At 38.5% G+C, this 26,054-nt stretch overlaps 1 protein-coding gene across 7 annotated transcripts in view; it reads right to left on the bottom strand.

Annotated features, from left to right (window-relative positions):
* Positions 1-1,556: 1,556 nt before the first annotated feature.
* BANK1 (B cell scaffold protein with ankyrin repeats 1) overlaps positions 1,557-26,054 on the bottom strand; it is a 133,718-nt gene continuing 109,220 nt past the window's right edge. For 2 of the 7 annotated variants that reach the window (XM_033513640.1, XM_033513642.1), the window contains exons 10-17: positions 24,370-24,666; positions 21,262-21,567; positions 11,587-11,655; positions 10,275-10,459; positions 8,611-8,674; positions 5,524-5,687; positions 4,091-4,140; positions 1,557-2,203 (exon numbers count right to left, since the gene is read on the bottom strand). In XM_033513640.1, the coding sequence (XP_033369531.1) occupies positions 5,614-5,687; positions 8,611-8,674; positions 10,275-10,459; positions 11,587-11,655; positions 21,262-21,567; positions 24,370-24,666 (995 nt within the window). In that variant the 3' untranslated portion in view covers positions 1,557-2,203; positions 4,091-4,140; positions 5,524-5,613. Of the gene's footprint in view, positions 2,218-4,090; positions 4,141-5,523; positions 5,688-8,610; positions 8,675-10,274; positions 10,460-11,586; positions 11,656-21,261; positions 21,568-24,369; positions 24,667-26,054 lie in introns of all 7 variants that reach the window. The other 5 variants (XM_033513643.1, XM_033513644.1, XM_033513641.1 and 2 more) reach the window with 4 other exon arrangements.

Below are 26,054 nucleotides of genomic sequence, written 5' to 3'. Positions count from 1 at the left end.
CTCTGTAATAGAGCTGAAAATACTCTTGCTTTTTGTAAAACAGGGCTGCCCAAACCTGTAACGCTGGTGCTGCTGTACTTGGAATGTCTAGAGCAGCAGAATGATGGAGGATGAAGCAACAGAAGCAGAGAAGAGGAGTTGCTTTGTTAGGGGTAATCCTAAACTCTCCTGGTTGGAGACTGTGGAGTGTCACATTAGAGATTCAAATACATGCATGCACATAGAGCATCTGTTTCCTGAGGGGAGCTACCCTCAGGCTTCTGCTTTGTGTGCTTGGCAGTGTTGCTGTGTTGTTACACTCTATTTTTCCCTAGGAAAAACCATACTGTTTCCTTGATGTAACTGTCTGTGCTTTATTGTTGCAATTTTCCAGTTTTGTAGTTTGTTACCATTGACCACAACTCTGCATTGCCCTGGAGCTCAGGAGCCACTGGGGCACAGCCTCTCGCTTGGCAGCACGGAGAGCATCCAGATCTCACCTGGAGGTTTGGGAGGACTGCCCCCCTCCCAGGAAAGATCCCTTCAACTCCTCTGCTACAGAAACAAAAAACAAATGGCAGAAAAGACAGCAGGTACCAACATGAAGAACCTTTTAATTTTTTTGTATTCTTTTTCCATTTATATGTCAACTCCTCAGGAATGCTTGCCAGGGGATACACTGACTAGCTAGGTTTGTAAGAATATAAATATTATTGAGGGGAGAAAGAAGGCCCTCAAGGGGGAAATAACAACTTATATTTATTTAGATTTCCATATAATTCTCCCCACTCCCATTTTCATGTAGCCAGGTAAGTTTTAAAACATCCCAGCTTCTCTCCTATAAAGCCTGACAGTCTTGTGGCCCTCAGCTCACTGGCTGTATTTCCAGCTCTGGAATACATTACACATTTCAGGGCTTTTGCTGTGGCTCAAATAGCTTTATAGGGTACACTAAGCTACGTTGCCACACTAATACAGCAGCCACTGAATATTTATGACTTAATAGCAATACATCTGCAGTGTTTGTTGAGAGATTCTAACAAAAATGCAGGTTTTCCCCAGAGAATAAATAATTTACTGAAAATGTTTAATCAACCCATTTAAAATAGAAAACAGATTTTTAATTAGTCTAAATCTATATGCTTTCAAGATCCTGTCATTTTTTTAAAATCCCAACAGTGGCTTTTTTGGCTTGTTTTTTATTTCTAATAGTTCACTTGGCAAAAAAATTTATTGCGATTAGAAAAATAATGAGCCTTGAGGGCTTGAACTTTAAATCCACTCCCCTATTCCAAATTTGGGTGTCACTTTAACACTTGGTCAAGGAGAAAAACATATTTACATTAAGGAGATTTTTTTCCCCTTGTTTTTGTGTATGAAACTGGGCAAGTCATCTTGCATTCTCTTGTATCATCAAATGTTCACTTAAATTTTGTAGAACAGTACTATAGGAATGCAGACCATTATACCCATTAACCATATTTATTAATTGACTGTGCTGTGTTAATGCAGTAGAAAGTAATTTGGTTTTGTTCTGGTTATAATTTACCTTAGTCAACTTACTAAACAAAACACAATTTCCTTGTAAACCAAATTCTCAGAATCACTTTAATACATTAGTAGATAAGTAGTACTGGTTTACACAGTTTGGCTTAAAAAATCAGCTTTAATGTGATTACAATTACTTGAATTGGTGATGAAATACAATTATTCCTCTGACCATTTTTATACAGACGATTTTTTATACAGAGTGAATATAAAAATGTTTCAACAAAAAGTAAAGGCTAAATTTTATTTACTTTCACTTAATAATCTTCATAGCCTTTTACAATCTTCTTCTTTTCTGCATAAAATCTACTTTTAAACAACTTATCAAGCACAATGGAAAAACTGAAATGACTTGAAAAATTATTAACCAAAGCAGGCAATACATCTTCATATAAATTGTCAGCTGTCATCTTGGAAAAAGTAAAGAAAGAGTGTAAAATTCGGTAATGACTTTACAGGAAACATTATTAATTTGCTTTAGTGATACTGGTCTTCTTCCAGAGCTGGTCCTGGTGAGAGAATCCAAGGCACTGGAAGTGCAGCAATAATCCCATGGCAGTGTCACAGCAGGATGGGCTGGAGCCTGGGGCTGCCAAGGCACAGCTGGAACATGTGTGGGATGCCAAGCAGAGGAAACTGATGTGCAGCTGGCTGGAGAACCACCCTGCAGGTAATGCTGAGAAATGCTACCTGTTATGCAATGAATGGGCCAGGTTTGTTTAGAATAAGATCAAACTGTATTTATTGAAATGAGTATGAGAGAATCAAAATCATTCTGTTTGTTCAGGTCCCCCAGCTGAATATCAATTCCCTTATCCTCCTCCCACCTTCTGTAAGCAAAATGGGATTCTGAGCTAAGTTAGCCAAGAACTTTGCACTGGAGTGGAAAACAACTTTTGTGAGAGTCAAAACAAGAGCAATAGAAAGGCAGGTCTTGAATGTTTATCTGAAATTTTTTGAAACACTCAAAAATCTCCCTGAAATTAGTCTTTTAAAAAGAAGTGTTTCTTTAAACCAATCTGAAAACAGAAAACAGCAGAACAACTATGGAGAGGCCATACTTTGCAGAGGAGGAGAACCTTGCAGTTTGATGTGGATAATTCACAAACAGAATTTATTGAATATTCTTGATAAATTATGTTTGCAAGTTCTCCCACATCTAATTCACCTCTCTCCCACATCATTACTTTCTTAAAGTGACAGAAATCACCTGTTCTGATCCCAGGGGTAATTCCCCCTCTCCTCTTGCATGATTCATCTCACTTTAGCAATCTGGAATTTATAAGCATCTCTGATATTACCCAGTTTTTTGTAATAGTTTTCTCCAGCCTCAGAGCTTTTAAAATTCAAAGCTTTTTTACTCATTTAGTGTAGGTGACTTCATCTCCACTCAAGGAGACAGCTCTGTTAGGAATGCCCATGTAGGAGGTTAAGCTGCCTCTTGAAGAAGGAGCAATAGTTTTCATTTTCAGCTCAGGTCATAAGACTATTTTTTTTTTCTTTTTTGTTGTTGTTGTTGTTATGAGAACTTTTGAAGAGGGGAGATGTGAACAAGTGATTCAGAGGATAAGCAGCAGCAGAGGAGGTACCTATTATTTTGTGGTGTGGACACTGCACTCCAGTGAGCAGTGGATCCAGAAATGACACATGGACACACATTTCTTGCAAGGAGCAACTTCCCTCTCCCTTACATGGGAGTAGGGTGGTAGAAGAGACCCTGCTGAAGTTAATCCATTTTCTGGCCCAAAGAAACAACAACAGTACCACACTGCACTCCTCTCACTTGGAAAAGTTGGAGAGGCAAATTGAATCACAGTAACTTAGCTAACAAAGCCTTTAAAATTACAGTTGTCTTCAGGAATAAATTGCATCAATTTGCTACTGTGAACAATACTACTTCACAATATTAATAATATTACATAATAATAAAATTAATGCTATAACAATGTCTTAATATAATATAATGAGATATCAATGGAAACACACAGGTAGCAGATAGTAATAATTAAGCTCCCCAGCTATTACAGCTATATATTAATATTATTATATTAACTCATTAGCACAACCATTGGAAAATTCTGCTGTTTATGGAAACAGTATCATCACCTCTAAGCTTCCCTGCACTAAAAAGACCATTGGTCTTGTGTTTAATCTGGACTCATCACTTTATCTATGGCTTTCAACTTTATTCAATAAGTTTGATACTGCTTGTGAAATCAGGATATAGGACTGGACTCTGATACAGCTTTTAGGTGCATACCCTGCCTTAGTGGCAATAACTGGCAGGAACTCTGTTCAGCTGCACCCACAAGTGAGCTCAGTGCCTCACTGCTCACTAATTTGCCCTGCACTACACAAGAATAGGTTGATAGCTGATAAAAAGCTTTAGTACAAACCAGACTGTGTGATGATAATGGTGTATCTTCTGAAATCAAGCCTCTGTCTGAGATGCACCTCTGTCCTTCTGTTACACAAATGCACTCTGATGGAAAGTACCTCCACAAGTGTCTGTTTCCATGACAAACGTTTGTGTGTGCGTGTGCATCCATATACCTGGTCTTACCTTGGGTAATTAGGCATCTGTTCCTTGTCTCTTGGGCTCCTAGCTGTAGACTAAAAAGAAAAAGATGCAATCAATAATAATTTAAATCAGTAGGTTAGGCTTGTGCAAAATATCTTTTGAAGTTGAATAATTCAGAGAACACATTCCTACAGTGAGTCACTTTTTATGTTCTTTACTTCAAATATGAAGACAACACATGTCCCTGGGAGCAGGGGAGCAAGAGACACAGAAATAAGCAGTTGTTGTGTGGGAGAATGACATGAGGTGGATTTTATACAATTCTTACCCTCAACAGCAAGACTAGTCTCTCTTGCTGGCAATTAGGGGAGGTGAGAGATACATGGATATTCATTGTCTTGGTGAACTCCTGTCAGCAGTGGGACTGTGAGCTTGCCTCATTATGACATGACTTGGTGACAAATAGGCAGAAAAGTGATTTTTGTTATTTTCTAGATTTAAACTCTGAGCATCATGAAGCTCAAGAAATTTGAAATAAGTAAGGCTAAAGATGTTCCTTTATAACTCCAATACACTACCAACAAGTAAGTATTTTCAAGACTAGAAGTCCTGACTGAAATACTGTTGAAGCCATGAAGGAAAAAAGCAGCTTCTCTATGACTTCCTCACTGTCCAAACATACAAAATCTTGTATGTGCTTCAGGATCCCATGTTATTTCAACTTTGCTAAGTTGACTAAAGGAGTTTCAGTGCCTGTGAATCCAAATGCCAAAATTAGTGTCTTTGTTCATCTCCCTGTTGACCTACAAGAGACAACAGAAACTGGTGGTTGTGCTCAAAATAAGGGGGTGCTTTTTCAGTTTTCAGGGAACTCTACTTAGACACAACGTGCAAGCTGGAGAGGCATCAACTGATGAATAAGCAATCTGTTAGCAACTTGGACGAAAAAAAAGGCACTGATGAGGGCTGGGGAATGAAGCCAGACATTTTGGATAGCAAATGTAATCAATAACCTGCCAGTTTGTGGAATGTGCATAGTGCTCTTCTGGGTGTTTTTTGGATCAAGATGGAAAAGAGATTTGGTCTTTGGCAGCAAGCTGGGCATGTACAAATTTGGAAATCAAAATGTGGAAGAAGAAATTCTATGGAGGATGCCTTTACTGCAGTGGATTAGCTGACTACTTACAGGAGCAGGTCAGTATTAAAATGTCTGCAACAACAGCTAGTAAAGTTGCCCTTCTTCATCGGAAGGCCATTTCCAGTGTCAGTACCTACTGATTTAACAGCTAAGGAAGAAATGCATGTGGTTGAGTAGCCTGTGGAAAAAGCTTTGACCTCCACAGCAGGCCACTTGCCAGTCTTGCCAGGGAGGCCAAGACAGAACAGATGCAAAGACTGAATTGCTCATTTCCCATGGGTTTATTTGTCATTGGAGGACTACTAAAACATGTAATATTTTTTTTCCCAAGACCTACCTTCAACCATTATAGAAGTTGCTGGCATTGAAATAATAACAGTTGTAGTAACACCACCACCAATAATAATAAATCAAGCTTAACACTTGCTTAATGCAGTATTTGTCTCCTGAAGTCCAGCTGAGTTATAGATTGTCCTCTGGGGCCTCTGTCTTGCTCATTACCTAGCAATGAAGCAGGGATACTTAATACTCAGTTCCTGCTGCTATGTCAAGCCTGGAGAACAGAGCATCAGTCATTCCCAGTTTTGATGAGGAAACTGGCACTTCCCTCCCTGGCAGGTTGAAGGTCCCACAGAGATTGGCTATGGGGGGACAGCTAACTAAAAGCAACTCAAACCATCTTATGTAGTTTCTGCAAGCTTGTGCATATTTTTAGGGGCTGATGACTAAATCTGTGGGATGTGACACACAAGGTGCCACAATGTAACTGCAATAGTAGGCAGATTTTGAAATTCCATGTTCAGAAACAGCCAAATAAGATTCTTATAATTCAAATGCCCAGTGATGTAGGTAGGCATCACAGAGTTTCTTAAATATTCCCATGTGCTAGGAAGTAAGGACGTGGGATGCACGTGAAAGCTATGTTGTTTTTTAGGACTTTAAAGGAAGCTTGTCTAGTAATCCTTGCAAATATTGTCTCAGCTGCTGCCATTTGTTCTATCAGTGGACATGCACAAACCCAAGACTCTCCAGCCTTACCTAAGCTAAAGAGCATTGCTCAAAGATAAAGTTTCCCATGGGCAATAGGCTACTTTAGTTCAGTTGTTTGGTGGTGCACCCTGAAAAATCTGGGCTACTCAGATGTAAAAGTGGAACTTCTGTCCACAAATCTTCTATATAATTCCCTGAAATTTTATTTAAGGTATTGGTTTTTGTTGATTTTGTTCTGTTGGCTAAGAGCTTGAAAAAAAGAAAAGGTTACTATCAATGTCCACATGTCAGACCAGTATTGAGTTAAAGCATTGTCCCTGCCAGTACGTTCTACAAATAAATGTTCTACAGGCCTAGGCATTATCCAGTTGTTCTTAAAACAGGGTTTTGTAGGTATTTAACTCCAAGAGTGGCAGAACCTTTTGCTTTGCAGCTGATTTATTTTGGGGCATTATTCAGTCCTATACTAAACTGTTAGAAAATGAGACATGAACTTCGAGATAGCATCAAATGTTATAATGGAAGACTGAAGTGAGTGCCAGTCTCATTAATAACATCATTACAGTGGAAGCAAGATAAAACTTATCAAGAAACTAAAAATTATGTTCCATACTAATTTCTAGGAGATATTTTCCTTTCTCATTAAAATAAAATCAAATTCCTTTTCTAACAGACTTCAGATGTGATCTCTTTAAATCCTCAATCAAGACTTCAAAAACTCTACAAAAAAGACTATCCAAATCCTGATTTCAAGCATGGAGTCTAGAGAGGGAGTCCCCATGTTTTTAAAGGTACAGCAGGGAGAGTCTGTACACACATGTAAGAAGTAGAATTCTTTGAATAAATCTGAGGACTGCTGACATTCACACATACCACTTTGCTAAATAGAATGTGAAACAAAATGTCTCTCAAATGAATGCTCTCTGGTCTGCTCTCCATAGGAACTTCATAGGAGAAGAGAAAGTGATTGTCATTTTTGTTTCAGGCAATTTATGTCTGGACCTAGAGATCCTCCTTCTGCAATCCTTGATTACTCTTGCCATTGATATGCCTTCAGTTCTAGAGGAAGTCCTGTTTTTTCAAGCATTGAAGGATTTCTGTTGTTTGACACAGACCATGATGATTCTTCCCACTGTATTTCTGCAGTGCAAAGCTGCTGATTTATATTCATCGCAGGATATATGACAGTGTACCAGAGGGCAGTGAGGTTAGGATCAGAAGGGAATGTAGCAATCATTATCTGAGTCACTGGATAATCTCACAAAATTAACAATTCTGGTGTTGATACTCAGTTTCTGCTGGTATGATTTGATAGTGAACTCTGGAAAAGGAGGACAGCTACAGTGGCAGGACTGCTGCTGTGGCCTTAAAATGAAACCCTACAGACAAATACTTTCCAAGAGTCACCCTCCTGTTCTCATGAGTTGCAGGGATCCCAAGCCCTCAGGCTCTGAGCACCTTGTGAAGGCTTTTGCTCAGGACACTGCCCCCCTGCCAGCCACAGAGAATATTAAAGCTGAAAGATCTGGACTGCAACGCTGCTACCGGTCCAGCAGGAATTTCCCTTAATTAATTACAGTACCTCACAAGTTCACATGAATACAATGCTGTCAAAGAGAATAATGAAAGCAGTAGTGTGCATTTGCTCCCTTGCAGTAAGGAAATGATGCATTTAGGTGGTAATTTTGAATAGAGATATAAAAATGGTACAAAATCCAATGTGAAAAAAAAATCAATTTTCCTTTCAGCATTTGTACTGAAGTTCACAGAAATCAAAGGCCTAAAACCAATACCAACTAATAGATTATTTTGTAACAAGAAGAGAAAATAATTTGCAGGAAAAAGCAGATGCTTTATATTATTGTGGATGACATTCAATCAGAATGAATCATAGAACATTCTGAGTTGGAAGGCACCTGCAATCATCATAGAGTCCAGTTCCTGGCCCTGCATGGGAAAACCCCAAAACTCCCTTTTTTACCGAAAAAAGGGAAAAAAGCATCTTAAATGACCAATGGTTCAGTTTTAAATAATGACCACAATACTCACAAAAACTGCTGTAGCAGTATAAAGTTCATCAAGAATTTGAAAACTGATGGCTGATTTACAAATAAAATATTGAAGTCATCAAGCAAATTATTCTAAAGAAACCATCTACCCAAATTCTGATGATGCAGTAGGAAACAGGCTACAGAAAAGCTGAGCCACAGAAACTGAGTAAATTTTCTGCCCCATTAACTCGCAGTGAGTTCATCTTTGGGATGAAATCTTGACACTGCTGAAGGCTTGATTATGCTAAAATAAATGTGGTCAGATACAAAAAATGTTCATTACAAATTCAGTGCCCAATCCAAAAGGGTTTGGATCAGACCTCTGCACTATACTTACAGTTCAAGGCTACAGAGTCCTTACAGGCAGAAAAAGTTCAACTTACCATTCAGGTTTTCATTTTCTTGTCTGTTTCTGACAGTGGTGTCTCTAAGGTGATGTACTTTTTCCTTTAAGTAAAAAAACAAGCATAAAACCTGCAGCAGCACTCAGTAATGGAAGTTTACTGTAGAAATAGTAAGACACTATAAAAAGCTGAATTCTTTAGCATTCTGAATACCAAGCATCACTTACATGGAAAATAATTTTAAAAGACTGAAAAATGTTTATGATGCTAATTCTAGCATTTTTACCTAAGACTTGTGGACTTATCCCTGCCAGCAGTAACTTAGAATTATTCTGGCATTATAGTACAGAGGCTTTTGTGTTCTCTTCTGTTTGTTTGGGGTTTTTTATTTGTATTTTTTAATTTTTTTTTTTTGAAAAGCGATTTCTCCTCAAAAATCCAAGTGAAGGACAAAAAACTGCAGTGACAACATGCAGTCAGTTCATCATATTTATAGAGGAGTGAGAAGAAAAGACTTTTCCATGGAACAAAACCAAAGAAAAGTCACACATGCAATACAGGGCAAAAACCACCACTACAAAGCAGTTTTTTCCTGAAGCATGGAAAACAGGCCAAGTAAATCTCCCTTGAAATAAGGGCATCTTAGAGTTCACAAAAAAAATATAAAATTAGTTATAACTTGGTGCTGCTATCATGGCATGGATTAGCTACGATCTCCCTCCACAAGAAATGCCTCTGACTGACAGCAATACCAGCAATTCATCCACATGCTTGGCTGCAGATGGATTTGGAAGGTCACATTCTAGTGCTGTGCTGCTGGTGCCCAGCTTGGGAAATGGACCCCCTAAACTGTTCCAGGCCCTTGCGCTTTTGCTTCTAAGTGTTCCACTGTGATGACAAAGCTCAGACTTTCAAGCAGATGCAAATACAAATAGCACTCTCCATGCTGGCAGCAAGCTCTTCCACTTTTCCAAAGCAGAATACTAGCTTTGCTTTTCCTCTTTCTACTAATGACCTAAAGGACAACAAGAAATTATTTTTGTTTATGCATGATCTCATATAAAATGAGGGCACAACCTCTTCCTCCATGTGTCATCTTAGAAAATTAACAAACCTTAGCACTTAACAATCCTGCTCTCCATGACTTGCAGCTTTAATGCAGTTCTTTCAGCGACTTAGTGTGTGGGCTTCTGTAAATCTTGTTTTTGTGCACCTCAATTTACTCCATACTTTGAATACAAAGGAGCTGTAGAGCATTGCCAATAATTGTGGATTTACTAAGTATATTCAACCCTTTCAGACAGGCATAAAGCCCCATGTAAGTTAATATATTTAATAGATAGAATACACATATATTTGATATAGAAATGTTTCTCTTAGTTGACACTGCTCAACAGCATAGTTGGTTTGGCAACATAAGGTTTGTGGTTTCATGAAAGATGCACAACAGTTTAAAACACAAGTCTTAGAAGACCAGCATATTTAACTCTGGATTTTAACCAAACTCAGAAAACCTCTCAAACAGCAGTGGAAATGGGTATCTAGAAGATTCAGAACCATAGCCAGCAAGCTCCTTGGGAGCTGATTTGCATACAAATCACAATTATTATTTTTGGCCTCATATGCAGGTGCCAAAACACAAGAACTTGCTTTTAGAACATCTGATCAAGATTCCTATCAAGGAACAAATTACAAACTCATACCTGTTGAGTGGATGGCAGTCTCTGCTTTTTGTTCTGCCACTCTTTAAATCTGTCAAGGGCTTCATCCACGGAAATTGCCCCTTTTTTCACCTGTTCCTGCAAGTGGATGAGTTCTTCCTGTTCAGGAGGGATCTTGTGTACAACAGTGCTGCAAGTTACTGTCTCAGTGTGGCTTCTGTGTGCTTCTACAACAAAATGTACAAAGTGAGAAATGCAGCAAATCAGTGAGGATTCTACAATTAATCTTTGACAGCAAAGCAGCATCCCAAATATTTTCTTCATTACTACTTCCCTGGTCCACGGATTCTCCATTAGTGTTGGTTCATAAAAGAATTTTCTTCTAGCACTACAGTTACAGTACCGACATTTTAAAGAAAATGGTTGCTATTCAAAACATCCAGAGTGCCTCTTTGTCCCTTTCTTCTTCAATCTCATACATATCTCAAAAGTTGTGGATGAAATTTGGTCATGAAACATCTTGAAATTTCACAAGATTGCCTTTCTCCAAGAAAGGAAATACATTATTAAATACATTGCAGCAACAAGAAAACACTGCAGCCCAGTGTTCCTGGAGGTTATGATACAGTGCACAGCTGAAGGGAGATGTTCATTGTCAGATTCACAGCTTGGTCCAGGGAGGAGGTGTAGCTTCTCCCCAGGATACTGATGCTGGAATGGCTGATCCAGAACACATGAGCAGTCATGGAAGAAGGGTTGTGAGCCCTCTATGAGGCTGGTGCACCTGTTTCACTGCAGGGGGAGTGTGGCCAGGATAAAAGTTCAGACTATGAATATGATTTGGGTCAGTTTTTCTGTTACATCATGCACCACTATCTTCATTTCAAGCAAGGAAGGATTGTTCAAAGGTGTAACATTGATGGAATTTACAGTAGCAACATTGTTAGGTGCTACAACTCAAATAACAACTAGACTGCCACAAGTAATTAATTTTACATGCATCTTGGGGTACCCAGGAGAGAACTGTTGCTCCCCCCACTTCTGTCTTTCCATTACTGCTGGAATTACTGCACAGCTGAGCCCTCCTGTCCTTCCTTTTCTTGCCTTTAGGCACAATCATGAAGGGAAACAAAAGAGTGTAAAGTACCTCTGACTCTACAAATCTTTCCTACAAGGCTATAACTTTTAGTCTTTTTTCTTTAATCTGATCTCTCAATGCTGCAATACCATTAAGGATATAAATCACAGGTGGAAAAACAGATGCTAAATCACCTAAAATCAAGTCACAGCAAAACTTTACTAGTCCTACTGAAAAAATATCAAGGCAGTTAAAGAGCTAAATTCAACTCTGTACCAGGATTCTTGGCCTCACAGTATGTCCTGCTGGTGTCACTGGTCACTCGACAGGCCTTTTGCTGAAACACTGCAACAAAATCAAGAATATAAAGAAGTTAAAAAATGGCAATAAAAACCATCACATATTCTCAAAGAAGGAAGGAGACTCATAAAAGCAGGCTGGAATACATTTTTTGTTCTAGTCTAGGAGTATTTTTCAACCCACTTGTCAGTCTAATGTTAATTACTTGAAAAACTGTTCTGTTGCACAGAATGGCAGGATTACCGATGTTAGAGAAACCATTACAAGAAACTTTGAAGAAAATTAAAAGGATTTATCACACAAGTATATTACTTGTCTAGAAGAAACAGCAGGATCTCAGAGGTTTTCGCATGGTACAGACACTGTAACCTGTTCCTTATTTTATGGGGAAAGCTAAGACAGAAACCCCCCCAGTATTACTAGGTGGGAATAGCGACAGTGCTGAAGAAAGTGTGTGTGTGTATATTTGTGTCTACTTAATTCAAGCACCAGAAACAGCAAAGCACAACCCCTCTGTTAGAGTAGCCCATCATTCCCACTCCTGTGAAGTGCCCAGACTACAGCCAGCCTGGAAACACCCTGAAATGCTGCACTAAACCTTTGCTGGCAGCATATGTAACACCCAGAAGGTGGGAATTGCTCAGTTTCTGACTTAGTCTGTGTGACGGTAGCTTTCTCTCAAGTCTCAGTTCTGATTTTCACTAAGCAAACTGACAATCTAAAGCCTAGAATAATTCCTGCCAATTAAGTAATTCTCTGTCATCACTGCAATGCAGCAAATGTGCCAGTTCAATAGAGCAAATATTTTCCTGGGGACCAAGGCCCAGGCCAAGGCAGTTCTGCTCAAGCAGCAGAGCAGGCACTCTCTCTGTTAACTCTGCTAATTTTAACTTTTTAAATACTTTTCTCTCTAATTATCAAGGAACCCTGCTAAGTATGGTTGCAGTGTTTTCTTCTTTTAAAGTATTCTCCTTTCAAAGATGAAATTAAAGTAATGAGAGCACAGAGGTAATGCAGGCAGCTTGAATTTTACTGCATAAGGAGAAGGGACATATTCAACAATGTGCCTGATTGGAAAGCACTTTAATTGATAGGCTTTGAAATTTCTGCTGAGTTTTGCAGTGTTGGAGTAATCAGAAATGGAATTACTCCTCCAGTGAAAAGTAAAATTGTTAAAACCACTTTATGTGCCGTATCTTGCTGAAATGATTTTAGTTGGCAGCAAGTATTCAGTGTGGGTGAGGTCAGTGAAAACAAACGCCTGTTTCTGGAATGCCTGGAAAGGCAGGAACACTGTTCTGTAAAACCACCATAAGTTTAGGGAGAACTCTGGCAATTCACCCTTTCATTCCCACATTCCAATTACCTATCAATTACTTGAACACAGCAGTGAAATAAAAGAAACAGGTAATCTTGCACAGGGATATGTTCCATTATTTTTTTCTTATGGAAGATAAAGTAAATATTCCTTCAGTAAAGCAATATTAATATAGCAATTTTTTAAAGTGTCAGAATGGCACAATCCTTCAAGTAAAGATACACATTTTTTAATGTATTTTTTCATTTCATTACATTTTTTTTCTGGGCCTCTCTGGCACAGATAATCTGACTGAAATATCCCAGTACTTCTGTCATACTTACTGTGCACCCTTCAATAACATCTGTGTAATCAGAAAGAAAATCCTTTTGGATTTTAAATCATGTTGTGACTGGCTAAAATATCCATAGAAATTCATAGGTCAAAATCTACATATTAAATGTCTTGACCCTAATATATGCCATTTAATTTTTGTCTACAAGAGACTTCTTTTGCAGTTTCTCAGAATTCAAGGAGGATGAGAGAACTAATAAGTAATTGCACTTCATTCCCTCTCCTCTCTTCAGCTGCTACAGGATACAGATGAAGTTCTTCACAAGCCCTAAATACATTTTTATGTCTCAGACACTAAGAACACTGTAGGAATGTAATGTAATCTCAATATTCTTCCAGCAAAGTGAACTCTGAGAGAATGAAACTACTGCAATATTTTCCAATAGGACATGAAACAAGAACACGACACTTAAAAAGTGGGACAAAACACAAATTTTGTGGCAAATATGCAGAACTCTGGGAAAATCCCTAACATCAGTCTTGGAAAGTGAGTGGGATCCAAGGAACTCTGAATTGGCTGTTTTATCTCAGACTAACTAAAGATGTTGTTTTAGGCTGTCTGCACATGCAGGTAAATAATGCTATGAGGCTTGAAATTTGGTTAATATTTGCATGGTTAGCACCACAAAAGGGTTAGAAACATTTGAAATCTAAGTCTTTTGTGTACAATTCTGAACTAAGAAGACCATTTTACAGTAACAAACTGCAAGAAACTGTGGTGAGTATGAAGGGCCTAGAAAAAGAGAACAAAAGTTTTTAAAATAGCTGCAGGTTGACAAAAAGAACAGGAATTTGATTTTCAGAATTAAATTCTAACACAAAGGTATAATGTTAAGGAGTCACAGATGCACTATGACATTTCAAAAATTGCTTAGTGACACAATTAAGAAACACAGGAAATCAAAGCATGGGAAAAGTTCTTCATGGGAGAGAAGAACTCATATCAGCTAAGAGGCTATGATCAACCAAGACATGGTTCCTAATTTATATTTTATTTTACTATGAGGAATGTTGCCTGATTTGTTGAATTGGCAACATTACCTCTAAAAATTAAACAACTGTGCACTAGTGATTTGAACAAAGCTAGACTGATGAACCTACCCTCTGAAAGAATATATGAGCTAATCATACCTAATACATACTTACTTGACACTTTCAGTAGCACAAACACAAAGGAGAAAAGACACAGTGATTAAAAAAAACATCAATAAATACCACAATTTTGAATTCAGCTTGCTTAGGAAACTCAAGATGCATTTATTCATCAGCTTCATTGAGCTGATGTTCCAAACAAAATTATCTATGACTGTTTTCCTTAGGAAACATTCAAAATTAAAATACAGGAAAACAAAATCTTTATATGAACACATGGCTAAGTGATAATTCAAATTAATTAGTACACTAGGGTTGCACTTAGTAACACAACTCAGTTGCAAATTACAGTGGGTTTGCAAGCTGCCTCCTTGTTCTTAGTAGGTTTTTGCTTCATTCATTTTAGAATCGTCATGTAATTAATTTGTGATTAATGGAAGAATGGAGGAGGAGGGGTGAATTGCTGGTTAGGATATGTTGCAGAAAGACTCCTGCCTTTGCCCATTCAATTTTTTCCACATTATTTAATCATTTCACCATTTAAACTGTGCATTCATAGTACCTAGGCAAATAAAACCTCCAAGCTCTTTCTTCTGGTAGGGATTGGATTGTAAATTAGATGTAGCGCAGCAAGAGATGACAAATACACAGAGAATACTAAAGAAGGAATATAGTAGAATGATGCTTATTATTCAGGAGAGGAGAACTCTGCAGATGTTTGTTCACATCCTTTTAGAGCTCATTTTCCTTTTGTCTGCTTTGTTTGTTAACACACTGAACATCCCTCAGCATGAGGACTGGAGAGAGGTCATCAATGCAATGGTAACCAGTAAGTTTTGTAAGAGATTATTAATGACCACTCCTGAAATTTATAAAAAATATTTCACACATTCAAAATGAAAACAAAAAATTCCAGTGACTCATAACATGAAATCAACTAAGGAAATGGGACCTTGTGAACAGACATTTTTCTTTTCATAGGGCAAGGCAACTGGGCATGGATTAAAAGCATATTGTCATGGCTCATTAATCTGATCTAGGTAGGTCCAGGCATTCTGGAGAAGGGATGGCTGTGAGGTGCAAGGTAACAAAGGCTCAAATCCCAGAAGCTGTCCTGTGAGGGCAGCATTGGTGTCTGGGTACACCTACACCATACAAGGGAAAGGGAAAAAGACTGAGCAGTTATAAGTGCATCAGTGCAGGAAAATGAGTGACCACATCTACACTGGCACAGGAATTCTGATCAGGCCTAAATGGGCAGCCTGACACTCAAGGTGTTTTTGAGAACACACAACAGTCATTTCATCAGAATAAAGACTAGGTGATGGCAAATGCACCTGCAGAATTACCAACCTGCCACGTTGTTCCCTTACGTTGCCAGGGCTTTTCAGTGACAGCATCACAGCCACTCATCCCAACTTACACAGGCTATTGCCAGCCTCTACCTTCCACAGCTATTTAGTTGACTGAGAACGAACCACTAGGTCTTCTCAGACCTTCAAAAGCAAAATTATTTTAAAATGAATTGTGGAGTAATGACATGAAAATATTAACCCAAAAATAAACATATGCTCACCAGCAATTCCCTTCACAATTTGCAGTGAGATTCTGAGTCTGACAAATAAAAGCTCAGATCTGCTAGAATCCCAGCAACTTTGGTCACAGAGGGACTTCAGGAGAATCTACAGAGATGGCTCCCCTACACTGAAGCAAGATAATAAAAATAATACCAGAACCCCCTTCTTACAGAAGGGCTAAAGCGTGAGTGAGGAGGGGTGGCACCGGTGGTTAGTTGAAGGTGCTGCTCAGAGGGTGGTGTCAATCTACTGTGTACCACAGTACCACAGACAATGAAAACAACTCTCACACCTCTGCTCTTGTCAGAGTTTTAACTCAGTGGATTGTGAGAGCTGGAAGGACTAGTGACATACTCAAGAATATTTGCTCCAGCATGTAAAACCTGAATATACTTCTTTAGTCCCATTTTTCTTGAGTAGAGAAAAGCAAAAAGAGAAGGACATGTTTTTACTTCAAATATACTATGTGGAACAATTTGGTTTGCAACCAGGCAGCATCCCATAAATATTTTCTCTCTGTGCACCTTATTCAGTACTTGCTTCAATCTACCAGAATTCAGATAGCAAAAAATTTGATTGAATGAGGACAGTGGGTGAAGCTGGTATACCACTCCCAACCAGGTCTGTAAAAACTGCCTAACTGCCAGCCAAACAGTGCTTCCTAGTATTTCATTCATAGAAAAACATCCTTAAGTTAGAAATGCATAATGAAATTCATCTGCAGTGCAGTACTTTATACTCACTGTAGGAGAGTACTACAAAATCTCTCTGTGGGACATTAATGTTTTGCAATTTGCATGGCCTCTGAGGCTTCACTTTGGAAACCTCTGCTTTAGAGCATTTAAACAATCAGCATAATAAGAATTACTGACTCAGGATGTGATCACTGTATTTCCCAGTAATCAGCCTGATAAGTTTCCAAGACACTAACAGTTCTGTTCTGGAGTTTATTTATTCACTTCAGTGGGTTTATGCTGTCTGTTCTGTTTGTGAGATATTCTGCTTCCCTAAAAATATCCACTGGATGCTACTTCTTCTGCATACCCTGTGTTTTTGATGAGCAATGAGAATGTTATTCTCCACTGGAACAGTAACTGGAAAATATATTTTTCCACTTCTAATTTTTAACCCTAGGATGAGGTCCCACAGACAGCTATCTTTAAATAGCAAAATGTTTTCAATGCACAGAAGGGAAATACATTACTTCAGGGATTTGTGAGAGGTTTGCAAAGGAATAAAAGCTATAGCTCAGGAAATTTATGCTGTTGTGGGGCAGGTATCCTTGCTGCAGAGAAACTGTTTCATACTAGTGGTCTGTGATGAGAGATAAATGATTAAACCAGGACAGTAATATAATCCTTAACCCTGAGGGAGTCCTAGTAGGTCAGGCTTCAGAAATGGCAGGGGCACTGCAGAAACTCATGCATCTGTCCCACAGCTACACTGAGGATTTTGGTTTCCAGCTCAATCAAACTCAGTATCAATAGGGAACATTAAAATAGCACTCTAAACTGAAAACACACCACCGTCAGATGTTTATTTAACAGTTGTTTTGGCAGCAGACAACTGAACAAAACACTGAAATAACCTTCAGAGGAGTACTAAGCACCTAAGGAATGGTAAGGGAGCACAGTAAGAGTGCACACCATCTGGACAACGAGCTACTTGGCACCAGTTTGCAGCTCCATTAGTTGATGAGTCTTTCACACACAAGATAAAATTCTTGCAGTGGTCTAAATTAAAGAACAAATGTACTCTTTGTCAATAATGCAGTCTGTTTACCAGTGTTCAATACAGCAGTTTGAATGTTCATTAAAATTTGAAAGTATAATAAATGAAACTGAGCAAAAGCGATTAGAACTCTTATGTTTTAAATCTTTCAACTCCCCCATGTTTCCCAGAATTTATGTGTCAGCAAATTCAAGGCAGATGCTCAAACTGTAAATTGTGGTAGTTTCAGTTATGACAACTTGCATCACTCAGTGTTTACTGCCTAGGTTTTGAAGTGTAGATCTTGCTCTGAAAGTGACTCTTGTCAAGTTCCATGTTTGCTTTCTATAGATCAACAGTTTCCCTATCCTGTTCTGCAGAACACCAGGTGGGGTAATCTACAGGGAGCAGGCTTTCTGCCCAGTGTAAACTTCATATTCCATGTATTTGAAAGCTGTTTATTACAAAGAAAACTATTTGCTTGCTTTCTTCTTTGTTGCTATTCTCATGGAAGCACCATCACTTTTGTTTAAAGGAGAAGATACTCTTTTGTAATGTCATGGCCTTCATTCGATGTGTGGTGAAAGCACCCATGGAAATTCAGCCATTTGATTTCTCCAGATGGATGTAAAGTCACCTGCATGCAATCCAGGAGGCAAAAGGCATTTCTGCTCTGCAATGGTTACTTCCACCCCTAAATAAATGAGCCCCTCTCTAGGTACATAAATTGCAAGAAAAAAAATCCTCCTCTTGCATCTCTGCATGGCACTATCACACCAGTCTCTGCAATCCTTGGGGCATGAAGCTTTTCATGAACTCCCAAAGTACATGGGGATCCATTTGTGAGCAAATGTGTAGCCTTAAAACATCCCCACTCTGTGCATCATACTCCATTCTGTTTTTCCACAGGACTTGTGTCTTACTGAATGCCAGAAGGGAGCAGTTCTGAAGATCAACCAGAACTGTGCAGTGAAGACAATCTGTTTCATACAGGGAAATTAAATAATTAGTCTTATAAATCAAAAGGTGTTTAGCAAATTGGAAGTGAATACAGAGGAGGGAAGGATGGCTCAGTTAAGTAACTAAAAGTTGCTCTGCGGGACAGGATTTATCTTTCCAACAAAGCCCAGGCCAAAGGTCAGATAAGTCATTTAAGGCAGCAATCCGACTTGTAATGCCTGACATCAGAGTACTGACTAGACACAGGAAGGATTTAATTTGAAGTTCTGAGAGCTCATAGTGGCCACTGAAATCAATGGTGTCTCTGCTTTGAATGAGCAGTGTTATGTAATGTTGATCACCTCAAGAATCTTAGTTACTACATACTGGGCATCCCAAAATTCAGTGGATGCAGATCAAAGGGTTTATAACAGGAGGGTCTGAAACAACACATGGAGTCTAGGAGCAGGCATGAATTATATGTTAAAGAAAATGAGAATTAAAAATACTGAAGTATTTTTATGCTCACCCACTTTAAACACTAGATGACATGAAAGAAAATATCTGAGAAAAATAGCTGCATATGGCTACCTACTTAATACTGTATTGTAATGTTCCTGGCAGGGAGAAAGGGTAAAACTACCTCAATTCTAGCTTTTTGATTATTTGACTTTGCAATATCTGCAACACTCTTTTTAATATAATAGATGAAAGCAAACCCCAAAACCATCATTCATTTATTTGCTGGATGAAAAATGTGTATATGCATAACTAGAGTTATTTTACTACTATAGAGTTACATTATTTTACACTGCTTAAATTACAAAGGAAGGGCTGCAGGCACATGCAGATTTTAATGGTGGATTGGAATGAAGTTTCCTGGTTCATACAGATGAAATAATATTTTTTTTTTAATTTTATTTTTTTTTATCAAATATAAGCAGTTCTAAAATAATAAATTGGAAATTGGGATATTGCTGGACTGGAGAGGAAATTTTTTTAACCAGTGTGGAGGAAACAGATTGTCAATCCAAGTGGCAAGAAAAAAATCTTTCAGATGAAGATATATCCCTTCTGTCTAAAATTTCACTAGTTATCTCAGGAATCCCTGGACAAAAATAAGATATTCTAGGTCTGGAACCAGCAGGATAGGCAGCAAAACAGAGACCTGAGTGGTCAGCTGAAGCTTTCTTGAAGTGCTTCCATTTTTCCTCATGTATTGTGTAAGCAAAGGAACACAAGCCAAAGGCTGATTTCACAGAACCACTGGAAAATGATTTGTCTACCAAATGAAAGCAAAGGTAAAAAACTTGTGTGTGTACAAATGGATATGTACACATATGGATATGGATATGTGGTTCACATGGTGAACCACAGCCCCTTCAGTGCAGTTCCTCTGATAGCATCTGCCTCAGCCAATAAACAAAGCAGAAACACTCCAGTGCTATCTAAGACAGTAAAAGAAATCTCCCAAATAAAGCATCTCCACTAAGGGTTTCCAAGTCACTGGCCTGTCTATGATGATGGTGGACCAAGATTTGAGACACTGCTCTAGCAACCTCAGTAAAAGCAGCTGTTTCATGCCTTCTGTAGCTATAACAGGCCCCCTGTACTCATCCATTCTTGGATTACACTGTAATGATTCATACTTACACCTCCTGAATATGCTGAAAAAAGAGCAACTAAATGATGAATGCAATAGGCCATGCATTCTGGCCCTAACCTGGAGTTACACAGCCCAGAGGAAGAGACCTAGCTAGGAAGAATAAAAGAAACCACTGACTGAGACAGGAATGAAAGAGGAGGTGCTACTCTGTATTTGGTAGGATGTTTTGGGTAACATTAATTCTGTTTTAGTGTAAAACATGCACAGCACGAAGTAAGCAATCCAATGGTGTCCTTTGACAACATATTTTTTACCACCTATTCTTATGAATTGGCAGGCTTCTGTAGGAGAAGCTGGAGATGCAGGCAGGATGGATTTTGGGACTTAAAAAGAGATCTCTGCAGTATATTCACTGAATTCCTTTTGTTACTTTCAAATTTGGTTTCAGTCTGAATGGGATTACAAAGATATCTGAAATCCCTTCTGGTCTTGTATTTCCATGAAATTGCTCAAAAAGGTTTCCCAGTTTTCATGGAAGTGGTAAAAAGACATAATTTTTCCTGCAAGAAATATAATGATCCTACCTAGAAATGTCCATTTCTAGCATCTCAAATTGGAGAAAAGATATTTGAAAGAGTAATCCTCACATAGGCATTTCTCCCATAAAAGAGAATTATTCTCATCAGAAAAAAAAAATATGAGAGAGAGATTTCAGCATTAAGTAAAACCATTTTGATAAAGAAACTGGAAAGAAAGGCAATTCAAACAGCATGTTCTATATTGCATTGCTGTAACATATGCACTCACAGCCCAATGATTCTTCATTTTCTATCATATTGTCATAATTTTTTAAAAGCTAAATAAAAACTGTGATACTATCTCTGATGCAAACTGAAAATTATTCAGAGATGTTCTCAGCTCATTTGAAGGGTGAGAATAGGTTGATTGAAACAAACAACGTGTTGGTTTGAAGGCAGCTGAATAGGGAGTTTAGAAAACGTTACTGCTCAAAAAGAAGAGACCAAGAGAAGAGTCTACAGGCTCCCAGAAAATATTTACATGGCAGCAGCACCAACCTTGAACTATGTAGGGAGTGTTGTCCTCTCTGAGCAGCGAACACACGGGCCGAGGCGCAGGGGCTGGAGGCCTGTTCATGATAAAGGACCTGCAGTGCTTCCTTTTCTCCTCCTCCTGCTCCTCCTGCCCCAGGATGAGGTTGTACACACATTCATCCAGTGCCACACAAGTGTAGGGATGCTCCTCCTTGCTGTCCTCCTCGCAGGTACCTTGGTCTTCGCAGCATGCAGTTATGAGTCCATCACCCTGTTCTCTTTTACTCCTGTCCATCACAAAATTCCTCTCTGAAAAAGGAAGGAATTGTGCTGCATGTACAGGGTAAAGAAAGGAGATTATGACTTATCTTATAGCTTTAGAGTTTCCTAAAGTAGCTCAGAGACCTCATTTCACTTCTAAATTAAAGCACTCATTTTCAGAGGCTTCTGATCATCTAACTCAGTAGAGAGGGTGTCCCAAAGGAATAATTCCAACTTCAGGGCCCCCTCACGATTTCACATCAGATCATCAAATGCAGATACTTAGCTATTGGCCACAAAATAAAGGGATTTATTTGCAGAAATACTGAGTGACCCAGTTGCTCTCATGAGAGTTATGCCACCATGTAAGTCATGGTAACTAACATGTAACTCATGGTTATGTTAGTGGTACCTGCGGCCCTTGGCATTCTGGAAAGTCAAGATGTTTGTTACCTGTTGCAAAAATGACTTTAGAACTGAAAATTAGTTTAGGAAATGTTGGATTTTGTGTTTCCTACCTCTTCAATATCCCACTGGGTTTTAAGATCTTTACCGATCTACTGCTGGCCAAGGTGAAAAAGAAATTGAAGAGCTCCTTTGCAATGCAGGTAAAATATAGGAGCTCTTACAATCTGTGCTAAAACTATTTAACCCTCCCCCCTCCAAAACCTTCCACATCTCTCTGTGTTCCCTATACTTCATATATTTCACAGTACAGCTACTCAGAACTTGCTTTTCCCTAGTTTTTGCCTTTTACAGCATTAAAAGGCATTGATGGTTTTCCTAATACCTGGGTTTGTTTTGATTTCCCTTAAAACATCCACAAACTGCTAACAGTTAGGAGCTGTCACGGAGGCTGGTCTTTCCATAAATGTTCATAACTTCCTTGGCATGGTTACCCATCTTTCCTGCAAAATCAGCATACCTGCCTGGAAATCTTGTACTGACTCACATTTCCCTTGTGCTGTAATTTACTGCCTGTACGTATGTGTATCTGCTAAACTCAGCTCTGGTCACTAGTGGTGTTCTCAATGCTTTGGCTGCTATTTAAAGAATTACCTATTTATGTGTTCAGAGGAGCTAAACAACCTTTGTAAGTGGGATATATTTGTTAATGGGATGTATTAATAATAGTATTAATGTATTAATAATTAATGTACTATTAACATCCATTCTGGCTAAGATACATGTTTTAAAACCACAAGTGGTGTTAATACACCTGCCATATATAATATGAATAATATTTTGTTTCTAGGTCACTATATACTTTCTCTGTAGGACATTCTTTCTTTCAACTTCCACAGGGGCACTCTCAGGCCACTGCCAAACATGAAGAAGAGGGGACTTGACTTCAAGGTACTCCTCAACAACTCCTAAAGCAAGCAGCTGGCTAAAAATATGTAGCAGTAAGTCATTACAGTTCCTCTTTGAAAGGAAGCATCATCTTCATCTAAAGAAATTCTGATACCTCATTCCTCAGTGATGAAATCACAGCTCAAAACAGAATAATTTAGCGTACATTTTAAATGAACTATCCCCACAGGAGCATTTTTAGATGAACTCTGCTATACCCACACAGGAGTTGGCACAGGACACCAGGAAACTTTCTCTGCTGGTACCCACATGCAGACAGAGAGCATTTGGCAGAGAGGGTGACATTAGTGTGGTGATGTAGCCATATAAGAACTATTCCAAGACAGGCATTTATAACAAACCTACTCCAACAAATCCTGTGTGCCAAAACTGATCCCTCATTTATAGATACATATAGATGCAGCTGAGTGTTTTGTGGGAAGCAAAACATACCCTTAATGTAAATTTTATTCTGCCCCTTTTTCTCTTAGACTTCACTTATGACTTTCTACCTATAGCCATTGCTTTCCTGCAAAGCAGAATACAGGATAAAATCCTACCTAGAGCAAGCCATTTCTGCCTAATTATGTGAACGTCAGAATGCTTGGTGAATGTAATTTAAGATTTTAATAGGTTACACCATGTTTGAAAACAGAGTTAACAGTAATAAGCTGTAGAGATACTGAGAAGCAATTTGTGTGCACACTTATCAGCAGTGTCTATAAGATATAAGAAAGGTTTATTTTCCCCCTATGCAACTATTTAAAACTAGTATTTAAGCTTGAATTATTTTGCATATTTGTTTCTCCCAATAAATAAAATTGGTGATCATCCCTCCTGAAACAGATGCAATAGTACTTTGAGTTTCTTATCACTTTAATGAAACCACAACACAAAATTTAATTTTTTACTCTGGGGAGGATGTATTAAAAAAAGGAAAAAAGGCAAAGCATTTGTCAGAATTTCTGCCTTTCTTTTCAATCTGCAATATAACTTTTTACTTCTAAGTACCTACAAAATTGACTAAAATGGAGAAAGATACTGTTACTTCTTTCTGCATGGTCACTTTCTAATAATTCTATTAATTTTAATGTGAAACTTCAAGCTGTATATTAAATCACCATAGCATTTAATATTTTAAAATGGTAAATAATAATGAAGTCAACTTGACAAAAAATACAGGCTTCATCTTTGTTTCAAGCCTCTCTTGCAAATCCAGTGCACCATGCACTATTTGGCAGCTCCTTGAGATAGGTGGAGTGAGGAAAAGCTGAACCCAGCAGCCCATACCACCAGTATTTACCTGATAAACCTGGTCATGAGTATTTTGATGCAGCAAAGGCCACATGCAGATGCTTGTTTTGCAGAGTTAGGGCCTCATATGCACAAGATTGCTTTGTAGCATCAGGACTGTCCTGCCCAGCTACTGCCAGAAGTGATCAAACCAATCTCTACAGCAGCACATTGTCTGTCTTGCACATGTTTGTATCTGGGGTTATTTTCCTCCCAAGATCTTACCTTGTAATGAATTATGCAGATTGTCCTGTCTTTGGACGCCAGGCAGATTTCGAGGGGGAGGAGGGGGTGGCCTCTTGCAGAAAAAGCAATCTCTCCTGCTCTCTTTGAGCTCATCCCCTACATTGGCATACAAACTGCCAGGACTGTTGTGAATGCTGTATGAATCCTCCTCCTCTTCATTTTCATATTCTGTCTCCTCTCTGCTGTCTTTTAGGTCATTCTTCTTTTCCTCATCCACCTTGACTTCTTGTTGGCATTTCAATCCAACTGCATATTGATCTCTTGAGTTCTGCTTGGCTTTTAATATTAAAGAAAGCATTATTTCATTTAAAAATTGTCATCTGGAAGCATTTCTTGTTTCAAGTATTCCTACAGAAGCAACACAATGGCTAATAAAACTTTTATGAATTGATACAGCAGGAAAGCTGTCAAATTCTTACCATCAGTGAAGAGCATTTTAAATATTTACTAAATCAACAGTGGAAGTTTTCGCTGTGTCTTGCTACTCTGATACACACCATTTTCATGTGTGCAATGTTAAACTTTTCTAGAGCAGCTGTCAGAATGAAATCACACACATTTTCCTTGCCTCCAGAATTTCTATTACCTGACTTTCAAAGCAGCACAGTGCAACACTTGGCAAAATAAAGCCGTACCTCACACATCTGTGTTACTGCTTTTTGTACAAGGGGATTTGGGTGCTAATTTGAATCTCTCTAAAATGAAATAAACACTGTCCATGGGAGACATGACTGTAGACTTGTGGAAACAGAGCTCTTCTGTCTCTAGTGACCCAGAGACCTAGAACAAAGTGGAGGGATATGAAAGTGTACATTTTAATCACTACGTACTGCATCAACATTTTAGTAGTCAACCTCAGTAAAGTAACAGAGTAAACTACACAGACTTTACTGAGCCCTTGAGGTAGTTTTCCATTCTGAGTTATAATTTGGTGATGCCTGCCTTTCACCACTGATTCAAATGGGAGGTTAGGGCATTTACCTGGCTAACATGGTTCAATTCATACTCTTTTCCCAGGTGTTCACCCTGAGTTGTTCCCATATACAATGTGACAGAGACAGTGAAAATTTTAGCAGAGCAAACCTGTTGTTTCACAGTGTCTATAATCTACCTGTATGTGCTAAAGCAACCAGTTTGAACTTAGCAAGTAAGAAATGTCCTTTTCATATGTATGAGAGTTAAAAATATAAAATTTTCAACAAGAAAAAAAGAGGATTAAACTTAGTCTCATAGATCCATGATACTGTAAGATATATGCAAAATATATGCCATTGGTAAATGCAAACAAGCCACATTGCAGTTTTCAAGGGGAAAGTATACAACCACCCAGATCATCAGCAGGCTTGACACCAATTTATGCTTGAAAGTAGGAACATCAAGCTGCAAAATGTCAACTATCTATGCCTCCATACAGGACTTGACTGCACCTGTAGGCAGTGCCTCCCCTTTTATGAAGGTTCTTCTCTGAGAGCTTGGGGAATTCAGCAGTTTTCTAGGTTCAGAATGGAGATCACAAATTTCCAGAGTTTAAAAGGAGGGGTGATTGCACTGAGATATCTCGTACTGAGCAAGAACTTTATTATCCCAACTGAATCCCTCAATTGCCTTCTCCTTTTAGGACATCTACCCTCCCTGGAAGTTGCAGTAACATGTGGAAATTGAAA

The sequence above is a fragment of the Parus major genome, chromosome 4 (assembly GCF_001522545.3).
Source record: "Parus major isolate Abel chromosome 4, Parus_major1.1, whole genome shotgun sequence".
NCBI lineage: Eukaryota > Metazoa > Chordata > Aves > Passeriformes > Paridae > Parus > Parus major.
Note: the sequence above shows the minus strand (reverse complement) of the source record. Positions and strands in the feature narration are given on the sequence as shown.